The sequence below is a fragment of the Tinamus guttatus genome, unplaced genomic scaffold (genome assembly GCF_059628265.1).
Source record: "Tinamus guttatus ecotype Peru unplaced genomic scaffold, ASM5962826v1 Tinamus_guttatus_pri_ptg000052l, whole genome shotgun sequence".
Taxonomy (NCBI): domain Eukaryota; kingdom Metazoa; phylum Chordata; class Aves; order Tinamiformes; family Tinamidae; genus Tinamus; species Tinamus guttatus.
In genome coordinates, this window is record NW_028288586.1 from 10,770,133 (window position 1) to 10,791,997 (window position 21,865).

Consider the following 21,865-nt stretch of genomic DNA (forward strand, 5'->3'; position numbering starts at 1 on the left):
GGGCGCTTGGTTAAGGCACCCTCCTGCCATCTGTGGCAAAAGCAGAACACAAGAAGCCAGAGCGGCTTTTTCCCCTCAGGAAACTGCACCTCGGGGCGTGCAAAAGCCCAAACACGCGGGGAAAAACGAAGCTGGCGCCGACTCGGCTGCAGCCCCGCCCGGAGTGAAGCGGCCCCGGCGGGTCTCGAACCCGGTCCCTCGGCACCGAGCGGCGGCTCCACGCGGGGCGGCCCTGGCGGCGGCGGCGGCTTCCCCCGGTGCGGCGCGGCCGCCGCCTCCTCCCCGGCGCGGAGGGCGAGGGCGGGAGCGGCTCCTTCCCCGCCGGAAGAGGAAGGGCGCGCGGGGAGGAGCCGCTGCCGGCCCGCAGCATCCCCGGGGACGGCGCCCGGCCGATGCTCCCCGCGGGCCCGGCCCCTCCGAGCGCCGGCGGGTGCCCGGGGCTGGGGCTTCCCGTGAGCTTCCGCCCCGCTTTCCTTGGGAAATCGCCTCTCCTTTTTTAATCATTCTTTTTAGTTGAAACTCCTGCTTTTGGCCCAAATCAAGACTTTACCAAGGAGCCGGAGCAGCCTTCCCACGGCTTAGCAGGTAAAGCCAGGCCCGGGAGACTTGGGAGAGCAGGGGGGTGGCAGGGAGACGCCAGGGGGATGAAGTTGTCCGCGGTGATGGATGTGCCCGGGCAGCTTTCCCGGGAATCACCACCAGGCTGGCTCAGCAAGCATGGAGCGTGCGGGGAAGACCCCGGGGAAGGAACCCAAGGGGATCCCTAGGGAAAGGGAGAGGGGACAGAGTGTCACTGGTCACGAACACTTAGCATCTGAAGAAGCAACTTCCCTAAGCAGAAAATCTGCCTCTGGTTAAGAGCACTTCTTGCAGAAATCAAACGTCACGGCAGAGCTGAAGTGCTGTTTTTACCACCGGGTTGCCAAGGTTTTCAAAATGCACGGTAGCATCCTTCCCAGCAGAAAACACGGAGAGGTTTGGACAACAAAAGCTCTGGAGCGCAAAGGCAGGAGCATGTGGTGCTTGGGATATTGCGTCAGGGAAGTTGCACATGAGCAAAACTTGTGCCAAGGAAAAGGTCAGTGCTAGCATCAACCGGTTCAAGCCACACGCTAGTTGGAAGAGCAGTGGGAATAAGGTATAAAGGATGTTACACTGTATACAAATTTCCCAAATGGTCTGAGAGTTCAGCTCAGGGATACAGTTCACTGGATGATTAAACAGTTTTGTGGGAAAACCAAGGTAGAACCGGCCATAAAGAACACATCTGTCAACTGTTGGCTAGAGAAAGAGCCAGGGCCAGGGACTTCTTGTCTAAACAAATGGTTGTTTGGAGCTCCAGCTACTTCCATGTCATTTGGATAAACAAAAAAATGCTAAATATTTGTAGTGGTGATGACCAGATAAAAGGATCCGGTCCATAACCAAACTGTTGTGGTCAGTAGCAGATGTAAGAGCATTATCCCAACAGTTCACTAAATGCATTGCAGGTGGCCCCCTTCCATGTTTACCTCACGATTTCTGAACTTTAGTAATGGTTTGGCTATAGTAAGCTGAAACTACAGAAATGTCACAAAGAAAGAATTTACTGGTGAACATAACAAAACACTGTGTTCTTCAGTTAATGTAGTTATGTTATATTACAGTGCCTTCCATGTAATACAACTGGTCTTGTCTCATATATAGAATTTGTATTAAAATATTGCTCAGTATTTTCAACCCTGACACATAAAAGTCAATGGATATTTTGGCATTGACTAACTTTCAGTTGGATTAAATTTACTCTTTTTTGTTTTGTTTTGTTTTGTTTTACTGTTTTAATGCAATGAGCATTCAGGATTTGTTTTGTTTCCAGGGGAGGGATTTCGCTGTTTTATGGCAATATAAAGACATAATGTAGAGTTCAATAAATCTTTTTATTTGCAGCTTCCTTGTTTTTGTTATCTGTTGAAATCAGGTTTTTCAGGATGGGGATGGGATAGGGACTTCCTTATTTGTTGAATGCTGAATGTAATATAACCTCCATCCTTGTTTAAGTCTTCAGGGCAATTTAGAATATTGACAAAGAATCTCTATGTCTGCTGATAGTCTTGGTGTTTCTGACAAATAAAAATGCTGCATCTGTTATTTTATGCCTCAGCTCAAAGCCTATCAGTGACTTTGAGCCAGAAATTAATACATATATAGACAGATATAGATTTATATGTTTCAGAACTTTTTTTGTGGCTCTCCTGGATTTATCTTGACGAGATCACTCTGCAATAATTAGAAAATTTGCCTTTTTTGTTGTTAGTGACATTACTCCAGTCATTATAGCATACATTGAAGGCATAATCTAACAGTTACTTGCACACAGATACTCAAAACTAAGAGTGCCCTTTTTAATCTATTTTGTTGTAATACCTGATTGAAAAATTTTGGGAAAGTTGTATGAACATTGCTCACATGTTAAAAAAGCTTTTAACTCACTGTATTTTATTTGGAATTCTTCTATTATAGAGTTTTTAGTCTTAGTGTTCTTGTAGCCTGTTTTTTATGAAAGCAAACGTGGTTCTGACTGAAGGACTAAGATTGGAGAATTGAAGTCCTGTTCCCTGTGAAAACCAGGCGGCTTAATAAAGCCATGTTTTATTATTGTGACATGTATAGAAAGTAGGAGTGGGTCAGCAGGATACTATGATAAAGACCTGCAAAGAGCATCATATTGACTGGATAAAAATGTAACATTTTAGAAACAGAACACCTGGGAAAATGGCCCAGAAAGAAAGAGAAACCAGCGGGAGCTCTATCAATGACGAGCAAGAACAGAGCAGCAATCATGTTATTACAATTGTCTTCCTGGCTCTCCTCATTGACTTGTTGGGATTCGCTCTCATCTTGCCACTGTTTCCTTCCATCCTTGATTATTACAACAAGACAGAGGTAAGTAAAAGAAAGCCTGCTGGAAATGCTGGTCATATAGGGAAAGATGGGAGAAAAATCCCTTTTCATGGGCAAACCAAATAGGTGTGGGCAGAATAACAATACCCAGCACATTTAAATTGTTCATGGACTTAATTTGTTTGAGAACTTACATGAGACTCTTCTGTCTTGCTGCTTCATTAAAATGAGGAATTTGGGAGAGGGAGGAAATCCAGATATTTCATAGTCCTTGTAATAATTACTGCCCCTGTCTCTTCCTTTGCATTTGGTCAAATGTTGCAGTGATTTTTGTCTCATAAAGATGGTGATTCCATATAACTAAGGTGAATTGCTGTTGTGAAGCTGAGTTTCAGTTCTGAAAAGTGGGATAGAGGAGTTCTGGCTGAGGGAATTACATTCCCCCACACTCATTGAGCCAAGAAGTAGAATTTAGTTCTTTGTGGGTTTCTCTGCTGCTGCTGCTACATGTGAATTGCTGCGACGCAGAGAGAAGGGCAGGAGTAAAGCCAGCATCTTGGTGACTTGTGCTGATGCCATGGGCAAAATGGACTAAACAAGAGTCCATAGTAGATCTGGATACTGGAGTTTATTTAAGAACTAGTAAGATAAAAGTTGTAATTCTTCTTGATTATTTCACCTACTCACTAACTGGCTCCCACCCACAGCATCTCATTCACTAAGCCTACCTTTCCCAGCAGAGAACGACTGCAGATCTAGGAAGGTTCTCCAGAAATTCATGCTGGTTTCCTGCCGTTCAGCTGCTCACAGCTACCAGCCTCTCAGGTGCTACTGAAGAAGATTAATTTGTCAGGAGGAAATTATTTCTGCAGTTCACACCTCCCTCACACTCTTTTCCAGCCCTACTCTGCCTTCTCTACCTACTCCAAAGAATCACAGAATGGTTGAGGTTGGAAAGGACCTCTGGAGATCATCTAGTCCAACCCCTCCCTGCTAAATCAGGGTCACCTAGACACAGTGCCTAGTTCACTAGAGTCTAATTCTTTTTTATTTTCAAAAGCATAGCAAAACTGTCCTCCTACTTCTATTTAGCAGCTATCTCTTTTGCAGGATGGATTCTATTTGTCATTGCAACGTGGTGTGGATTGGTTTGCCGTGATGGTTGGGATGCCTCCAGAGCGGAAATACAACAGTGTCTTGTTTGGAGGTATGGAGAGTAAACAAAGAAACAAACTGTTTGGGGAAAAATCCTCAAATTCTGTTTTTTTCCAGTTATTTGCTATGTTGATATGAAGAATGATGTTCTATCACGAGGAACAAGGCTAGGAGGAATTTGACAAATATAAAAATGACCTAATTAGGCTAGAAGGAACAGGCCCACAGGAACCTTGTGAAGTTCAGCAGGAGCAAATTCTGCCCTTTGGAAGGAATAACAACCCTTTGCAGTGATGCAGCCTGGGCATGTGGCTCAGGAGCAGCTCTGCCATAAAGGCCCTGGTGAGCAGCACGAGCCAGCAGTGTGCTCTGCTAGCAGGGGTGGCCAGGGGCACCCTGGCCTGTTCGAGCAGTCACTAGGGCAAGGGAAGTGATCATCCTCCTCGTTAGACCTTGTTTGCACTTTTTAGACCACATCCAGAGCAACTGCATCCAGTTTTGGCTCCCCAGTACAAGAAAAGCCTTGATAAACTGGATTGAGTTCAGCAGGGCCACCAAAATGAAGAAGGGTGCTGAAATAGCCACTCTTTTAGGCGAGGAGGCTACAGGAGCTAGGCTTGTTCAGCCCGAACCTAAGAGCAGATGCCTATAGGGAGAGCAAGACTCTACACCAGGGTTTCTGGTGGGTGAATAAAAGGTAGCAAAGTTGAAACGAGACGTTCAGATAAGAAGAAATGAGAAACTTTTCATGGCAAGGACAGTCAGTGGAACAGGCTGCCCAAAGAGCTTTTGCATCTCGATCATAGGAGGTTTTGGAACGCAACTGAGCAAAGCTCAGACCTCACCCCTGGTCTCCTTGCATTGCTGACCCTCTGAACAGCAGGTTGGAGCAGGTGACTTCCAAAGGTGCTGTTCAACTGGAATTACCTTGTGGTCTTGCACTAACTTGTTCTTCAGATTGCCTCAGAAATACAAGGCCTGCTGTCAAACCATCGGGTTTGGAAGCCTGCTAGACCACGCGCAGTCCCAGAGGTTACTGTCCCTTTCATTGTGATTGGAGATCAATCAGTAGGAAACACCGGAGTTGGAAGCTTGTGAGGTCAAGTCCCACCTTCCCACTAGGCAGCTATAGTGCAATGCTGCTTATAAATGTTATCAGCTGAAAGAGGCACAGCTTCTGGCTTGCAGTGTCCAGTAGCATCTGCCATTGTCAGGACTGCTGATGTGGCTGAGCTCCACCAGGAGTAATGCAGAAAATCCAGGTCACGGGAAAGGATAACAGATTTTAAGTCTTTGGGGAAGGATAAGAGGCTTGTGTTAGGGTGGACCTTTAAGTAGACCGCAACAAGAACATGCCATTTTAATCAAGTGTAGCATATATAGCATGATACACATCAGAAAAGCCCTTTTGGTTTCCTGTGCTCTACAAATTTGTAAGAAATTCTGGGATTCCAGTTTATGATATGAAGGTGTCAGGAATTGTTTAATCTGGAACAGTCTAGATCTTCTTCTAGTGAGCTGAGGATTCCCCCAATATGAGCAAAAGGCTTTTAATTAAAAATAGGAAACCTTTATTATTGTATTTCTATAATATATATAATTGTGAGTTCATTTTAAGTCATTTCTTCGGGTATTACAAATTTTAAAAAGCTTCTCAATTATTTTTCTATATCCCTGCTGTGTGATTTTTGTTTCTATGCTCGTTTTCAGTGAGCTTACTGGCTTTGAATGGTAGGAGAATAGTTGCCCTTAGTGCTTCAGGAGTGACTGTCTCTCTCCTCTGAGGCCTGGCTGCCTCCTCCTTGCCCCTTCTCACAGACTGTTTAAGGAAGGGGCTGGTAGTTGTGTCCAGCTTGCTGCCTCTCCTTTCACCTGCTGGGTCCTCTGCTCTTGGAAAGAGTGTATCCATCGACCTGGCTCAGCTGCTTTCAAGGGAAAGGAGAAATCTGCTTGTTCCTCCCAGACAGGTCTGCCTGAAGCTTGAAGAAAATACAGCATGTACCTGAGAACATACAAATAAAACAGATACCGTTTGCCTCAGAAGGGAAGCCAGTATTCCTTGCTGCTTTCTCTCAGGAGGCAGAAGCATTGAGCAATGATGGGAAGGATCGTTAATTACCAGGCAACAAGGGTGCAAACAGGATGGCTGAGCTGACATAATATACACTGTGTTTGGCTTCTGAAGATTCCTGCCAGACTGAGTTGAATTAGCTAACCTGAGAGCTGAACAAAGCTGAAGAAGCTGGGGGAAATGGACTAACCATTTTAGAGATCGTCAGCTGTTGTTTCAGCCCATCTTGTCTGATTGCACCTTAAATTGTTATAGTAGAAGAGTTTTGTTGTACTTGTGAGGTTAAGCAGAGGCTGCCACTGTTGTCTTCCTGTCTGTGTTCCCTTGTTGCTTTTGTTGGCAGTGTGGAGGATGGGATGCGAGTTCATGTTGTTGCTTTCCCCACTGTGGGATCTGTCTGTTCTCTTTCTTTCATCTTCTGCTTAGATTGCAACTTCTTCAAGACAGAAAGGTTCCCTGTCAATGTCAAGGCCCTGAGGGCACCTTGATTGCCCTGACCAGCCTCTACCCACACACCTGCCCAGGAGCTCCATGTAAGTTCAGGCCTGGGCTTTGCCTGAGCTGCACTGTAGATAGTCTTGTCTCCAGTTCTGTCTCTGGCCCTGTATCCTGGGTGGGCTGCAGACCTGCACTGCAGGTAACTTGTCTCCTGGACAGCCCTAGGTTGTGGCCTTGTTTCCTTTCTCTGGCCCTGTATCCTGCTGGTCTTGGCTGGTCGCCCTGCATGGACCAGTTTGTCTCCTTGCTTTAGCTGGGACTGCCAGGGGACCCTGCTGTCAGCACAGTCCTTTGCTCGCCCTGTCCAGGCTGTGTGTGACCTTGTGGAGCAACCCCCTTACTGCTGCTCCCTGAGAGTGAAGTGCTTGGCATGTCTGGTGTTGTTGCAGTGCTGGAAATGCAAGGAAGAAAACTTAGTCTCTCACTAACATGAACTGCCACTGTATCTGGAAATTTTTACACAGTTTTCTGAGCTTTTGAGCAACTGTTCTCCCCTAGGTATTCAGTGTCAGTATCCTGCCACCCTTGAAGCTGGTGGGAGCAGAACTTCTGGTCTGCTTTAATTAGCACTGATTGCTGAGTGATCTGTATCGTATAACCCAATTTTCTTAAAAGTGACAGCAAGGCTTGTTTGACAGTGTAATGTGAACTAGCAAATGCATGAAGCTAGAAATTCCAAGAGAAAAGAAGAATTAAAGATCACAGAAGTAGGAGGCAGATTTCAAAAAATTCTGCAGTCTGTTAAGTTACTCCTACCTCCTAGTGTGTCTTAGTAACAGCAGCCCTTGTGTTCTTCCTCCCATGACAAGAAAGAAAGAATAGCTAAATAAATGTGACAGAATCAGGGTCAAACAATCAAAATTTTTTAAAATAACTGTGACTTTAGAAAACTGTATTATTTCCATATCGGGAGCAGAAAACCTATGTTGTCAGTGAGAGAAACATTGGAGAACCTCCATTATAACCAGTGAGTTTGAAATTCCTTTCTCACCAAAGAAGAAATCAATGAATTATTCAGCTTATCCGTATTATTCTGGTCTATCCAGGTATTTGTCCCCTCAGTTAAATAACAAGATGTGTTTTGAGGGCAGGTGGTTTCAGAGACAAAACTGTTCTTTTGTAGCAGTTCTTTAATTGTGTGTGTGTTTTAGGGACATGAGGGAGAGCAGTATATCTAGAACATCTTGACCGTCTTTGCTTTTAAGATATACATCGAAAGTCTAATTTTATTTATTTATTTATTTATTTTAAGGTCTGATTGGCTCCATCTTTTCCATCCTGCAGTTTTTCTCCTCTCCTCTCACTGGGGCTGTGTCAGACTGCCTGGGGAGAAGACCTGTCATCTTGGTGACAGTGGTACGTGTTTTGTGCTGATTCTAGTCCCACCATCTCACTGTGGCCTTGTCAGTAGCAAAAGGGATTGGGAAATTTAAATTCTAGATGTCATGGTTGCTGGCTTTTTCTTGACAAGTCACTTGACTGCGTTTCCAATTTTGAGTGCTTAAATTTAGGTCCCAGGTCCATAATTGTACTTTAAAGGCACAAACATTCCTATATATATGTATATATTTCTCTCTAAAGCCCTTACCACAAGATACAGGAGCCCTGTCTTCAGACATGCTGTTTGCAAATGTTAAACTTAATCCTTGTATATTTTAGTTCTTCAGGTGCCTAATGATTGTTGGTTAGAAAGTGCTGTATAGCAGTGCAAGTATTTGTTATGAGAATGAGCGTTTTTCAAGCAGTTTCCCGTGTTGTTAGGCAGAAGAGGGAGTTGCAGAAGCAGTGCAGAGCAGGTATGCACATACAAGGTGGATCTTGGCAACATTAGACATAAAAATCTTGTGTAGTGCTTCAGAATGAATTACATAAGGACATGTGCTTATAACTTATTATGGAAAAAAGCACAGTATCCTCCGTCACAAATGTATAGCTGGGAAATGTGGAAAAATAAGATGAAATTTGCTATGCTTTATAAAAGAACCCTTTCTTGCTTCTGCAGATGGGTTTAATAGCATCGTATGCACTGTGGGCTGCCTCTAGGACTTTCGGCATTTTTCTTCTCTCCAGGATCATAGGTGGAATAAGCAAAGGGAATGTCAGCCTTTCCACAGCTATCATTGCTGACCTGCGCTCCCCGAAGGCGCGGAGCAAGGGCATGGTGAGTGCACGCGGCGGGTATGTGCTTGGGTTACTGCCCAGCTTTTAATTGATTTCAGGTGCTCAGGCTGTCATCCCTGATCCAGGGAAAACATGACTTCCTGCAGTACGTTGCTTTTGGAAAGGTGCCAGGTCGTTTTGCTGGTCAGCTCTCAGACTTCATATCCTTATGACTTCTGCTTATAAACAAAATGCAGATGCCCCAAAGATGGAAAACTACTTGTAGAACTCTTGTAACTCTTACTCCTGATGATAACTGTGTTCCCGATCGTAACAGCTGAAGAAACTGATAGGTCTTTTACCTCAGAAAGGCCCAATTTTGCTCTGGCACCCAGTTATAGGCACCTTCCCAGCTGGGAAGTGCAGCAGGTTTGTGAGGTGCCTGCTGCCCTCCCGGGCAGAAGGGGCCTCTGCCCTTGCCCCCTCCAAAGGGCAGCGGGGCGAATGGAGGCACCCACAGGCTGAGCTTGGCCTGTGGGGTGCAGTTTGGTTTTAGTTATATATTTATTTTTATTCTATAAAACTTCTGCGGCCCAAAACTCTCTTGCCAAATTGTTATAAACCATTTGGTGGATCAGCTGCTTCTAGGGAGAGGAAAGCTTTAGATTTTAAAGTAATAGTTAATGAGTTTTCCAGGCAATTAGCCTGGAAAAATATAGCCCTGGATTTTTATTTATGGTAGACATACCATGTTAGTAAATAAAATGGGTCATGGCCTGTTTTTAGGGCTGGAGAACAAGCAGCTTATTACAGCATGGCTCACATTGATATGGCTGAGCTCCTCCTTCCCTCTGTTTACTTCCTGGCAAAGCAGGCTGAGCGTGTCCATTCCTCCTCCTGGGAAGAGTCCCGAGCAATGCGATTCCCAAACTGTGCTGGAGCATTCCTTCAGAGAGAGCTAACTGGGGCAAGCAGAAAGAGGGCTGGACACTATGGTGTGAGCATGCCCTGCTCTTGTTCAGTTTAGCATCCTAGGGTTAGTAAAATAGACTCTGGGAATCAGGATGATCCTGTCCTGGGATGGCACATGTTTGGGCCTGCATGGGTGAATAGACATCGCTGAATGTCTCCTATAGAAAATGAGCCAGATCCTGCACTGTTGTCGTCTTAAGCAAGCTCACAGAGGAAGAGTCGAGTCAAATCAGTGTTCTTTTTAGCTCCCATCCAGTGCGTGCAAATTGTGCCTCATACAGGCTGGTTTCAGAGTGAGTTAAGGAATTCTCTTTATCATCTGCACTAGCTTTGGGCTGTCTCTTCTGTCAGACACATATTACTAGATACTGATATTGCTAAAGCATTTTAGGAGCTATAGACATCACTGTGAATTCCTTCTGTGGTCCTGTCCACTCTTCTCCAAACAGCTTTACACTGTAAAAGTTTATCGTATGGCTGAAGGATTTTTAGAATAACTGGCTGAGTAATCCCTGAGGTAAAAGAATCATTATTCCCCTCCCCAACTTCCTTTTGCTCATAATCACACAGATTAAAGGAGGATCCCTGGATATCCCTTCACCATGTTTCAGTTTGGCACTGGCGCTTTCCTGCGTAGTCAGTAATTAAAACGGGATAGTTATACATTATTTTTTTTCATATTTAAAGCCCTTTGTGTGCTCTCCTTGCTTCCTTGGGGTGGCTACATATTTTGCTTTGGTTGCATTTCCGTAGGCAAATACCAGGAGATCCAAATTGTTTTAGAACTGAGCAGCCTGAACAAACCCACGTCAATGTTCACTTCGTCCCCGCAGGCGATGATCGGCGTTGCCTTCTCCCTCGGTTTTACCTTGGGTCCCATGGTTGGAGCGTTCCTCGCCATGGAGGCAGAGAAAGGAGAAGTTTTCTTCCTTCGTTCAGCGCTGTTGGCACTCACGTTTGCTGTGGCTGACTTCATTTTCATCTTCTTCCTGCTTCCAGAGACACTCCCCAAAGAAAAACGGGTAAATGGAACAATCTGGAGGTCTGTGTTTCCTGCAAGCAGGGCCAGGATTTAAGAAATGTTAAAGAACTGGAAGAACTGGCCAATATCCCAGACATTTAGCTTATTCTTGGGGCTGGGGTTTAGTACTCTGTATGGTGGTGGCAATAAAATGCAGTGATTTTATGACAATCCTACCTTCTAGCCCAGCGTAACTTAAGAAACATATGTAGTTAACACAGCTACCTAATTGCTGCTTTTGATGTATTGGATTTGAATTTCTCAAAAGCTAATGAGAACCAGGGAGGAGAAAGTGAATTTTGAGCTATGATCATAATGGCTCCCTAGAGAGGAATCCAAGAAGTGCTTCCATCAGAGAGCATGGATTTTTCATCCAATTATCCAGTATACCTTAGCAATGTTCTTAATCATTATTGTATTTATGCTTGACTCGTTTGAACACTAATGTAGAAAATGCCTCCAGTCTCCAAACTGCACTGTTGTCCAAATATACAAAATACTTCCTTCTGCTATGATTCAGTGACTTTCTGGATCTGGGGGAAATCCATTCACTAGCACTGTGGTTTTTCTTTTCCCCGAGTGTTCAGGAAGCCTCTGTCTGTGGTGGCCTGCCCAGGCAGAGCTCCAGACCTGCCCCGAGTGTTTCCCAGTGGCTCCTGTGAAACTGGTTGCTCATGGCTCTTCCCAAGCACTACAATTATTTTTACAGCCTTTTCATTCACCATCTGTTCCCCTTTCCTGTTTGGCTGTTTCTAAACATTCCAAATAAAACTAAATCTTGTCTTTGGTTAGAGCTGCTCACTCTGATGGTGACAACCTTCTGATGTAAGGTGGTAATGCAGAGTGGATTTATATGCTAAAATTCTATCTTTGCTGTACAGGTCCTAGAAAGATGAGAAGGCTTCAGGAATCTTTTGGGAATGTGCAAGGAACTCTTGAGAGTTCTTCTGATAAACTAGTCCATGTTACTCAGGATGTTTGGGTCTTCACAAGAAAGCGAGAGAGCTCTGTCCCTGCTGTCTTGGGCTCTGTCTGCACAGCAGTAGGTATTTTATGGGGTGGATTTATGACTCTCAGAGTTATGCAGCCAGGTCCCAGTCATGTAAAACACACAGGTCCTTAGTTGCTGATGAGACAGTGGATTTTTTTTTTCTGGCCTCAGAGCTTCCTCTGATTAGTATCAGTGTTTAGTGCCTCTGTGCTGTTTCCTGCCCTTTCGCATCTGGGGACTCGTCCCTTGTGATTTATGTGCTCTAAGGTGTTTGCAGTCAGCTGCCAGGCATCCCAGGCTGCTCTGCTTTTTCCTTGGGTGCTTCCTCACCGTTCCTGAGGGGGCAGGGGGCAGTTTTCGTGGTGTCTGGATGACAGGACAAAGGCAGATATGGTGGCTGCCTTTCCGGAACTTGGCTGGGCTGAGCTGGAGCAGGTGTTCCCGAAGTGGGAATGGATGTGACAGAAGGACAAAGCTGTAAAACGAGGGCAAATGGTAATGATAACCGGTAGAAGGACGTGCCAGTGGGATCAGACATCTGTTTCCCTGAGATATGTTGTGTTCTCATGATATCCTTGGTATCACTCCTCTTTCCACAGCAGGGAAGTGTTTCACGTTCGTTTGGGCTGGAGTTAACCTGTACAAAGGGGAAGATGAAGGGGGGCAGGAGGAGCAGGGCTGGGGTTTCATCCAAAGAGGACAGACTTCTTTGTTGTCCTTGTTCGCCCTTTTTAGTAATTCCCAAAGTTTCTCAGATGGAAAGTGACCGGAGACCTGTACTTTGACACTGTGAGACACACTGGTTTTATGTGCGAGAGGGCTGAAAAAGCCCCTTGAGCAAAGGCAGGAGCAGTACTCAAAGGTCCTGTGAGGGTAGGACTGTTGTTTGAGGTGCTTGAAGTGATCACAAAGTAAAACTAAGCAACTTCTGACTATTAAATTAGAAGCATAGAGATTAAATACAGGTGAGAGATTGGTGATGTGGAATCTGCAAAGAAACTAAGCTCCATATAATTAATGACATTCATGAAAGTTGGCCATTTAACGTTATTGTTTGGGAGTATTGAAAAACTTTGGTCAGTTTAAAAAGAAAGTTGGCAGTCAGTGGCTGAAGTTATTTCTAGATAGCAGTAGAAGATAATATAAATATTGATGGAAGACAAATTCTACAGACCACCCTACAATCAGCCTTGTCTGCAGCTCGGCACCTTGACATGGAGGGTTATTCAAAACACGTACACACTCAATAGCATTTTTGTTACTGACAAACATTCCTGAAGAAATGGGAGCACCAGGAGCTGGAGATGGCTGGAGTCACCTTCATCCTGCTGCAGACCTCCTCAAAAGAGAGGAAGCGGCTGGGGGAGCCTCTCTGCTCTCTGCAGTAGGTGGGGTAGGAGAGGGAATAAATTCCCTGCCACATCCCTTTGATCTGTGCAGCAGCAGCTGGAGGCCTTTCCTAAAGGGCACAGGGGGTCGCTCCCCCTCTCCCTCCCTTCTTCACTGGGGTGAGAGGGAAGTTCCTCTGCTAAATCTGTGCAGCTCTTTGAAGACGTGAAATGCTGGGTATGGTTCTTCAGGATTCTTGAGTCTGTTTTATCTCTTTCTGTGACTATCATGAAGTGTCAGCCTAAACTCTCCCACTGCAAAATGAATTGTTTCCTTAAGACATTAGATACTATTTCTGCTTCTGTATTTTCTTTATTTTTCCTACTTTGGACTGAAAAAAATAAGTAAATTAAACAAATTAATTTAGTATAGGTGAAAGAATAAACATCTGCTAAGCACTATTTTTGTGAGGACTGGGAAGAATGTCACTAGAATAACTAAGCTGAGATGCAGGAAGCACAAAGATCAGGAGTGCTATAAAATATTTTTTCCCTTTAAAAGGCTGCACGTAGTAAAGCTGAGCAAAATCTCTAAAAATGCTGTTTTCCTTTGCTTCCCCAGTAGTTGTCACTGGCTGGGAAAGGAAGCATGAGCGCCAAAGCAGGCGGTTTCTTGAGATGCTGTGGGTGCTGTTCAGACCTGTGACACAAGCAAATCCTCAGCTTCCCTTCACGTTGCAGGCAGATGTGCCATTATTTATCCAGTAAATATTCTTTGGACAGAAGGGATGATGCTTAAAGTTAACCAAATAAAGCCACCTTCAACCTATTTCTGTGGAGAACGAACATCCTCCCTTTTTCAGGACAATTTAATGACAGGGAAGAGCCTATTTTTTCTCCTTGCTGCAAGCTGTTAGGGATAGTGCTGGCACCCATTCTGTATTCAGAAAGCCTGGGATATTATTGGGAGTGATTCAGACCCTAGTACCAGTTAGCTTGTTTCATCCTGGATGATTTGCTTAGGTATGGGATTTTTTTTTGGCTGTTGCTGCAGTATTTATTACACCAGCTTTGAAACACACACGTTTCTTCCTGTGATTAGGTCTCCTCCGTGACGTCCGGATTTCAGGCCACCGTTGACTTGCTCAGTCCTTTGGCCTTGTTCCAGTTCTCTGCAGTCACCCGAGGAAAGGATTCCCCTTCAGCAAAGAGTAAGTGTCATTGGGGCTTTCTGTTTGGAGCTGCACATCTGCCTTGTAGCTGGGAGGGTCTCTGAGGGCAGTCAGTGTGAGCCCTTGAGAAGCAGCGCTCTGTTCACCATCCTTACACCCACGTCCCTAGCACAAATTCCTGAGAACACTGGCTCTGTTATTCCCAGAAGTTGGTTTTAGACTGTAGTGTCCTGAGGAAAGGAGGGAAGGGAGTATTAACCCCTTGGGATAAATCCTGGTAAGCACTGCATTAGCAGAAAACTGAGCAAAATCATCTGTCACAGACCGTATGTGGCCCTGCGTGGTACAGCTCTGGAAGTGGCGTTCAGGGCGTTGAAGAGAGTACAGATGTTCATTTTAAATGTTTCCAATATATACACACATGCATCCTGAGACAGGTGACAGGGGGAGGCAGAGGGCCTGGATGGGGTGAGTGGGAGGAGGGTGTCACAGGGACAAAGATCAGTGTTTTTGGCCCTTCTCTTGCCATAAGAGGGAATCTATCAGAATCTATTTTGTGTTTTGTGTGTGTGTGTTTTAAATTGAGCATCTGAAGTAAGACTTTTTCCTTATATATATTCTTCTTTGCTGTTACATATTTTAGTGATGCTTGGAAAATATCACTTTTTTATTTTCTTTCTTAAATAGACCTTCAGAATCTCAAAATCCTGGGCCTGGCTTATTTCCTGTACCTCTTCCTGTTTTCTGGTCTGGAGTACACCCTGAGTTTTCTAACTCACCAGAGGTTCCAGTTCAGCAGGTACAGCGCGCGTGGAAGAGAAACGTTTTATCCTTTCTCTAGGATGTTTTCCAAAAGATTAATTTAAGGCCTCTTCATTTATTTTCAAGAGTAGCTTTAAGAGATTAGTAATAATCAGCTAAAAAACTAAGAAAGCAATATTTTATTCAATTAGAGATGGGCTTCATAGGAAGAATTTAAGGAAAAAAAATATGCACACTTTCTATCACAAAATGAGATGTTCATTGAATATACAGCTCCAAGCACCCAGAGAGAAAATCACTGCGCAGGGATTAAAGAACCTGAAAATGTTACTGCTGGGCTGGTGGTACCTATTAGAGAGAAACCCTTTTCTCCTCTTCCCTAGAAGTCCTTCATGTCTGGACAAATCTGGAAGCTGGAAAAAGGCAAAGGGCTGGGGGAGCCGCTGCGGCTGCCCCGTGTCCTGCAGCTGCGTTGCCTTTAGCCAAGCGCCAGCGGAGACGCAGGGCAGCAGCCACCTCAGTGGCTCTGCTGGAGGTATTTTTCCTGCTAGATTTCCAGCTGGGAACATGGCCTTGCAGTTCAGTTCCCTATGTGCATCCTTCCCCTTGAGAAATTCTTGGGATTTTGTCTCCTGTCTCCCTGTCTTTGGTTACAGGGAGTTAAGCCATGCTAGCAGCTTAACTAGTGTGTGTGCATCAGGGCACCAGCTTCCTCCGGGAGAGGCAGGCAGGGAGATGTGCAGACTTTGTGACCAACACGCTGGTCGTGGAGGAGCCAGAGCTGAGAATGTCCACACGGCTGGGCAGCTGGAGCTGAGGGAGGCAGGAATGCTGAAGGGAAGGTGCATTTATGTGGGGAGTGACGGTGCTTCCCACGGCCCCCATCTCCACCAGCCAGGGCCCCAGCCACGCTTGGCCCTGGTGCCCTTGATCCAGCTCTGCATGAGTGGTGGCAATTTGCTTTTACTTCTCCTTTTCCATAATGCAAAGCACTTGTTCCTCGGAAGGCGCCGGCCCCGCGCGCGGCAGGACGGCTGCAGCACCGGGCAGAGCTGCCCTGGGGGCAGCCCAACGCCCCGGGCAGCCTCTGCAGCCCTCCTGCTGCCACCAGGGCAGAGCCCCCGGGGCTGCCTCCTCGCTGCCCACCTGCCCCAGAAACTAGGGTCTGCACAGGGGGAATTTTGCACTGCTCCTGTGAGGACTTACGAGCATTTTATCTCTGTTGTTCAGGAACGGGTCTAGGCTGGACCTGCAAATCCAGGCTGGAATGCTTTGTGCGTGACTCTGATTTGTGCTTTGCCTCCCCTCCAGCATGCAGCAGGGCAAGATGTTTTTCTTCATTGGAATAACAATGGCTGTGGTCCAGGGAGGCTACGCTCGCCGCATCAAGCCAGGAAATGAAATCAGAGCTGTAAAAAGGGTAAAAATAATTTTAAATTGCTTTCTTCTTTTCTTTTTCCCCCTGGATGTGGCATGTTAATTTCAGCCCAAAGAGTTATGAAGGGTGCTTGGAGGCTACAGCTGTACTTGTCAAATCTAAAGAAACTTCTAGCTCATACAGTTAAATGGCTTCAAGATATTAGTGAAACTCTGAGAAGTTCTTCATAGATATCTGTGCTGCAGGGTCACTGTCTGTGCAAGTAAAAGGGGTGCCAAGTGCTGCAAAGATTGTATTTTTGTTCTTATAATTTCTCTTGCAATATAGATACTGAAACTGTTTTTTTTTTAAAAAAAAAAATAGAATTTATTGCAGGTACTTTTCAGGCCAGTGTGGTTTCACCGCGAGAGAGCAGGGCCGTGGACAGGCTCCCCCGCGTCCCCCGGGCCGCGCTCTGCGCGTGCTGCGGCGCGGGCGGCCGTGGCGGGGGCCGTCCGCACAAACGGGCTCCCCGGCAGCTCCCAGCGCCCCGGCCACGGCCGGCCCTGCCGCAGGGGCTTCCAGGACGGGCCCTGCAGAGAGGGGAGGTGCAGGACCCTTCTTTCCTGTGGGAGCTGCGTGTGACAGGGGGTCCCAGGGCAACTGGAGTTCAGGCACTTGGAATGAGAGACAGAATCTTGTTCTTCTTGCCCTCTCTCCCTTCCATTCTATCCTCTTGGCTCCAGAACTACAGCCTGGGAAAGCTCCAGAGGGGCTGACGTAGCCCTTGGAATCCATCAAGGCTGGGGAGGAAAAGCAGGGCCTGCTGCTCTGCTGCCCTTCAGCTTTCGATCCCTTTTACTAGCTCAGGAGATGGAGGAGCCCAGCGGTAGCTCCTTAACTGCACTTCACCACTGAAAGAGAAAAAACAGAGCGTGGGTGATGCAGGACGAGCTGCAGAAAGCAGTTCCCCGTCTGAACCCGCTGTGGCTGCTGCTCCCCACGTAGGAGGTGACGTGGCAGGAGCGCAGCAGCGCGCGCCGTGCTGCTGTGGGCAGCCCCTGTCGGTCCCTGGGCAGCAGCAGTGCCAGGTCCCAGAGGTGGGTGCACAAGTGTGACTGGGATAACCGGGCCCTCTGTCACCTGCAGGCCATACTGCTGCTGATCCCGGCCTTCCTGCTCATCGGCTGGGCTGCCAGCATGACCGTGCTGGGCGCTGGGCTGCTGCTGTACTCTTTTGGTGAGCACTGAAATATAAGCTACGTGTAAATACATTTTCTTCATAATTTAACTCACTCCATTTAGGAGGATCTACTTTAATTTCAAATTGTAAGTAACAGAGGGTGACTTCTCTTTTTATAAGATCTGGAAGAAGCAGTATCAGCTTGTGTTTTCCCTGGTGCTGTTTGCAGCAGGGAGTTGCCATGATGAGATATTTGGATTTTATTTCTTCCCTCCCATCCTCCGATCAGACCCAGGGGCAAAGTTTCCCCTGCCGACTCCCTTCCCTCGCTGCTCCTCAGCGCGGAGGCCGGTGAGCGCCGCGGGGCCGCGGCCTCGTCCCGGCCTGCAGCGCGGGCAGCGGCTCCAGCAGAGCTCCTGCTCCATGTGCGCAAAGCGCCTCCTCCCTGGCACAGCAGCTCCCTGGCACCGGGAGGGAGCGGCTATTGCTGGCAGCTCTTGGCTTTTGCTATCAGAAATTCTTGTAACCGCCCCTCGGAGCTGTCCTGGTTCCTGTCCCAGGGTCCTGGGCAGCCTTAGCCTGGAGCGCGGTGAGGGCCCCTCTCCTGCTCGGCGCCCTGGAGCCCTCCCCGCACGGGGCCAGGCCCAGCGGGGCCCTGGGGCTCCCGGGACGAGCGTGGGGAGAGGAATGGCCACTTGGAGCCGTTGTGGCGCCCTGTGCAGGGCACCTCAGGGGGGCATTGAACAGGGCTAACGCCCCTGAGCCGGGGCTGGCCCCACGCTCCAGAGCTCAGCACCTTTCTGTGCACTGGTCCCGAGCTGGCGCTGCGTGTTTCTCCCTGTTGCTCTCGTAACCATTTCGAGTTTGCGGGTGGTCGCTGACGGTCTCTTTGGGTTTTTCCAGCTGCCGCCGTCGTTATCCCGTGTTTGTCAGCAGTGGTGTCGGGCTACGGTGAGTGGCGCCTGCCTTGGTGCGGGGGCAGCGCTGGGGTCCGTGTCGCCGACTCTGCAGAGGTCGGGCAGCGAGCGGGGTGGCTGCAGGGCTGCGAGTGGCACCAGGCGCCTGCCCCTCCGGCAGCTCAACAAGGAGGGCAGGAGCTGCCGCTCGGCGTGGGCAGAGCTGCCCTGACCCTCCAGTGACAGGCAGGGCTGCAGGAGCAGAGCCTGGAAAAGAGGCTCCCCTTCAGGGACCTTGTCCCCCGTCCCGTTCTCAGCGGCGCCGGGGAGCCCTGAGGCTGCTTCCGCTCAGCGGGAGCTGGAGAAGAGAGGGCAGGAGTGGGAGCCATGGGGAGGAGCTGTCAGTGCTCGAGCCTGTGCGCTCCTTTCACAGCCAGGAAGGGAGCAGGGGCTCCTGCGGGGTGGAGAGGTGGGAAGACACTATTCCAACCCTGGGAACTCCGGGAGAATCCCATAAGGAAGACTAGAAAAAAAGCAAAATTACTAGTGCCTGTGTCTGAAAATTGTCAGTGCTTTGTAACCGATGATACCGCATCTCCTGGCATCAGTCTGACAAAGGAGCTGGTGACAGTGACCAGCAGCCTCATGCGACATGTCTGGTGCCCCAGCTGCTACCGCTGTGGGTGCGCGTACGCGTACGCGTGTGTGTGTGTGTGTGTGTGCATGCAGGTGTGTGTGTGTCTGCACCCGCCTCAGGCAGGCTCCAAACCCGCTCTCTGCCTGCACAGGTGCTGCCAGCCAGAAGGGGAGGGTCATGGGGATCCTGCGGAGCCTGGGGGCCCTGGCCAGGGCGCTGGGGCCCGTCCTGGCTGCAACAGGTGAGTGAGGCCACGGGGTGGGAAGCATCGGTGCAGAGCCGTGACCCCGCTCTGCAGGCGCCCCGCAGTGCTGCAACGGCCGGCAGCACCCGTCCCTGCTCAGTTACATGAAAACCCCCCACGGCCACCCGGTGCTGGAGCGCAGGGCAGGGCCCTGGGTACGGCCCAGGCCAGGCGCTGCTCCGTGCGGGGCCAGCTGTGGGCAGCAGCAGGAGGGCAGGGGCAGCAGCCGAGGGGGCTGCAGCGCGGCCCTAATGCAGCACTTCGGGCAAAGGCAGGACGGGGGGTCTTGGCTGGGCCCAGCCCCGCGCTGCTGCGAACAGCAGAAGCAGCCTGCCTTGCTTTCTGAGAAAAGAAAAACACGTGTGCCAAGACGAAACACACATTTTATTGCAAAACCACAGGGCCAAAGCACCTGTCAGGCGCTTCCCTGACCTCCGGGCACCAGGTTCCTGTGCTCCCCGAGGAGCCCGAGCCCAAGGGGAGCCTGTGGAGCAGCCATGCAGGGAGGGCCGGGAGCCACAAACCGGGGCTGCCCGGCGGTTAAAGCTGAATAAGGGAAACAGCAACTGCTCCTCTTTCAATATGGGCAAGAACGCCAACATCTGATTTAAAATAACCCTTTTTAACATGCAGTTTCCTTGGCAGCCTGGCGCTGCCATGCAAGCAAGGAAGTACAGGTGCCGAGGAGTCCGGAGTTCTGGTGTCCTGACACCTCTCTTTCTTTTTATTTGTACCAGGAAGCTGCTGCGAGAGCATTGGCTGCCTGTCTAAACGTGTGCAAGGACGAGAGATTACATAATTAATCGTGTTTCCTTTCCAGTTTACTGGCTGGCAGGGGCGCAGATTTGCTTCACCATCTGCGGCGCCTTCTTCCTGCTCCCCTTCCTGTTACTGGGCGCTGTGGAAGAGCAGAGCAAGGCGGAGTAGAGGCCAGGACGGCTCCTGCCGGCCCCGCAGAGCTCCGGCCACCACCGCATCCCGGCCCTGTTCCCGTCGGCTCCGTTACCCCCTCCGCATGGAGCCGCTGCCTGGGCCCAGGGTGGGCTCTGCCCCCCGGGGCTGCGGGCGGCACTGCCTGGAGGGGGAGCAGCCGAAAGCTTTAAGCAACTGCCTTAGGCCATGACGCTCCAGGGACCGCAGCCTGCTGGCGCTGCTGGCTCCTCGGGCGCAGGGGGCCTGCTTTTAATGCACAAATAAACTTGGAGAGATGTTTTACATTCCTGATACTCTCCTGTAGTTCCTTGATGCCCAAGCACTGTTTTCTGCGTTACAAATAAACTGTTCTGCTGTGAGGGGCCTGGTAAGGTAAGTGCAGGTGGGAACGCAATGAGCCGAAGGGCTGAGCTCTGGCCCCAGGCGGTGCCAAGAGCCCTGGGCCAGGAGCCCCCCTGGAGCCGCGGGCCCTGTTCCCTCCCTCACCCCAGCTCAGGCTGCTCTAGGAAGTGCCCGACGCTCAGTTACTCAGTGTGCCTAGAATCTACTGTTGATCACTCAATACAGTCATTGATCCTTAAAAGAAAAATGGAGCTAATTCAGGGTTCATAACTAGCATAAACGTGTGCATGAGTTTTGAAAGCAGGAGGGGAAAAGAGATCTTTTTTAAAGAGTTTTATTTGTGAGTAGAACGTAATGATACAAGAAAAAAAGAAAAATGCAGGACTTGATTTTGCCCCGAAGTGTGTAACCATACCATACATAACTACATTTTTAATTCTTTGTATTACAATATGAAAGAACAAACTACAAAATTAGAAATTAAAAATCATTGCATATGTGGTCAAGATAAATGGAAGGATCCCATTAATGAACTGAAACAGAGAGCAGTTAGTAACTGAATTACGACCGTGGCAGTCAAACACACTTGAGCAGCGGAAGGGCCGGCGCTGCCCAGCGCAGGGGGGACGCAGCGGGGACGAGGGAAGCTGGAAGCTGCGGGTGCCCCGGCCGGGCCTGCGTGGGGCCGGGGCCGCCCTGGCGCTCCCAGCGCTGCCCCACAGCGGCCCAGGCCCCACGGCGCTTCCCGGCTCCACAGCGGGAGCGGCGGGGCGCAGAGCGCAGGGGGGCTCAGCCGCCTCCTGCTGCGCCGGAGACGCTGAGCGCGAGGCCGAGGCGGCGCCGGGCGCAGGACGGGGAGCGCTGCCCGCTGCCGCCCGCAGCGCAGCGCAGCGCCCGGGCCGACCTCGCCGCCTCCGCCCGCCCCGAGCGCGCTGCGGAGCTGCAGGAGCCCTGCAGGCTTTTCCTATCGGAGCCCGAAACTACTGTTAGGATTAGTGCTAGACAAAAGCATGGCAGCAACGCAGTAACAGCCGAGTCGGGGTGAAAGCAATTTTCTTTACCATGCTACATGTTAAACACACACTTAGAGCAAACTGGAACTACACCTTGAACTTCAGCTGGGGTTTTAGTACTTCACTGCTAGCAACAAAAATTAAGAAATGCCAGTTTCGGTAAATGAAAACAATTCATTAAAAAAAGTGTTAAGTATTCTGTGTCATACACTTAAATTTTTAATCACAGGAAGGAATAAACTGCATAAGCACCCAGGGGATTTTTGTTTTTAAGAAAAGGGTGAAGCCCATGCTTGGGCCCTAAGGTGAC

General features: G+C 48.8%; 1 protein-coding gene across 2 annotated transcripts; it reads left to right on the forward strand.

The window, feature by feature from the left end:
* The first annotated feature begins 485 nt into the window (after nt 1-485).
* Nucleotides 486-20,203, forward strand: SLC75A1 (solute carrier family 75 member 1). 2 transcript variants are annotated; one of them, XM_088540051.1, is made up of 13 exons: nt 486-585; nt 2,733-2,922; nt 3,991-4,087; nt 7,857-7,960; nt 8,607-8,765; nt 10,510-10,698; nt 14,119-14,227; nt 14,876-14,987; nt 16,262-16,370; nt 17,457-17,547; nt 18,394-18,441; nt 19,175-19,264; nt 20,088-20,203. In XM_088540051.1, exons 2-13 carry the CDS (start codon nt 2,752-2,754, stop codon nt 20,192-20,194), a joined length of 1,386 nt encoding a protein of 461 aa, XP_088396177.1. In that variant the 5' UTR covers nt 486-585; nt 2,733-2,751; the 3' UTR covers nt 20,195-20,203. The 2 variants fall into 2 exon arrangements, with proteins under 2 accessions (XP_088396177.1, XP_088396178.1); XM_088540052.1 differs by lacking the exon at nt 10,510-10,698.
* The last annotated feature ends 1,662 nt before the right edge of the window (nt 20,204-21,865 follow it).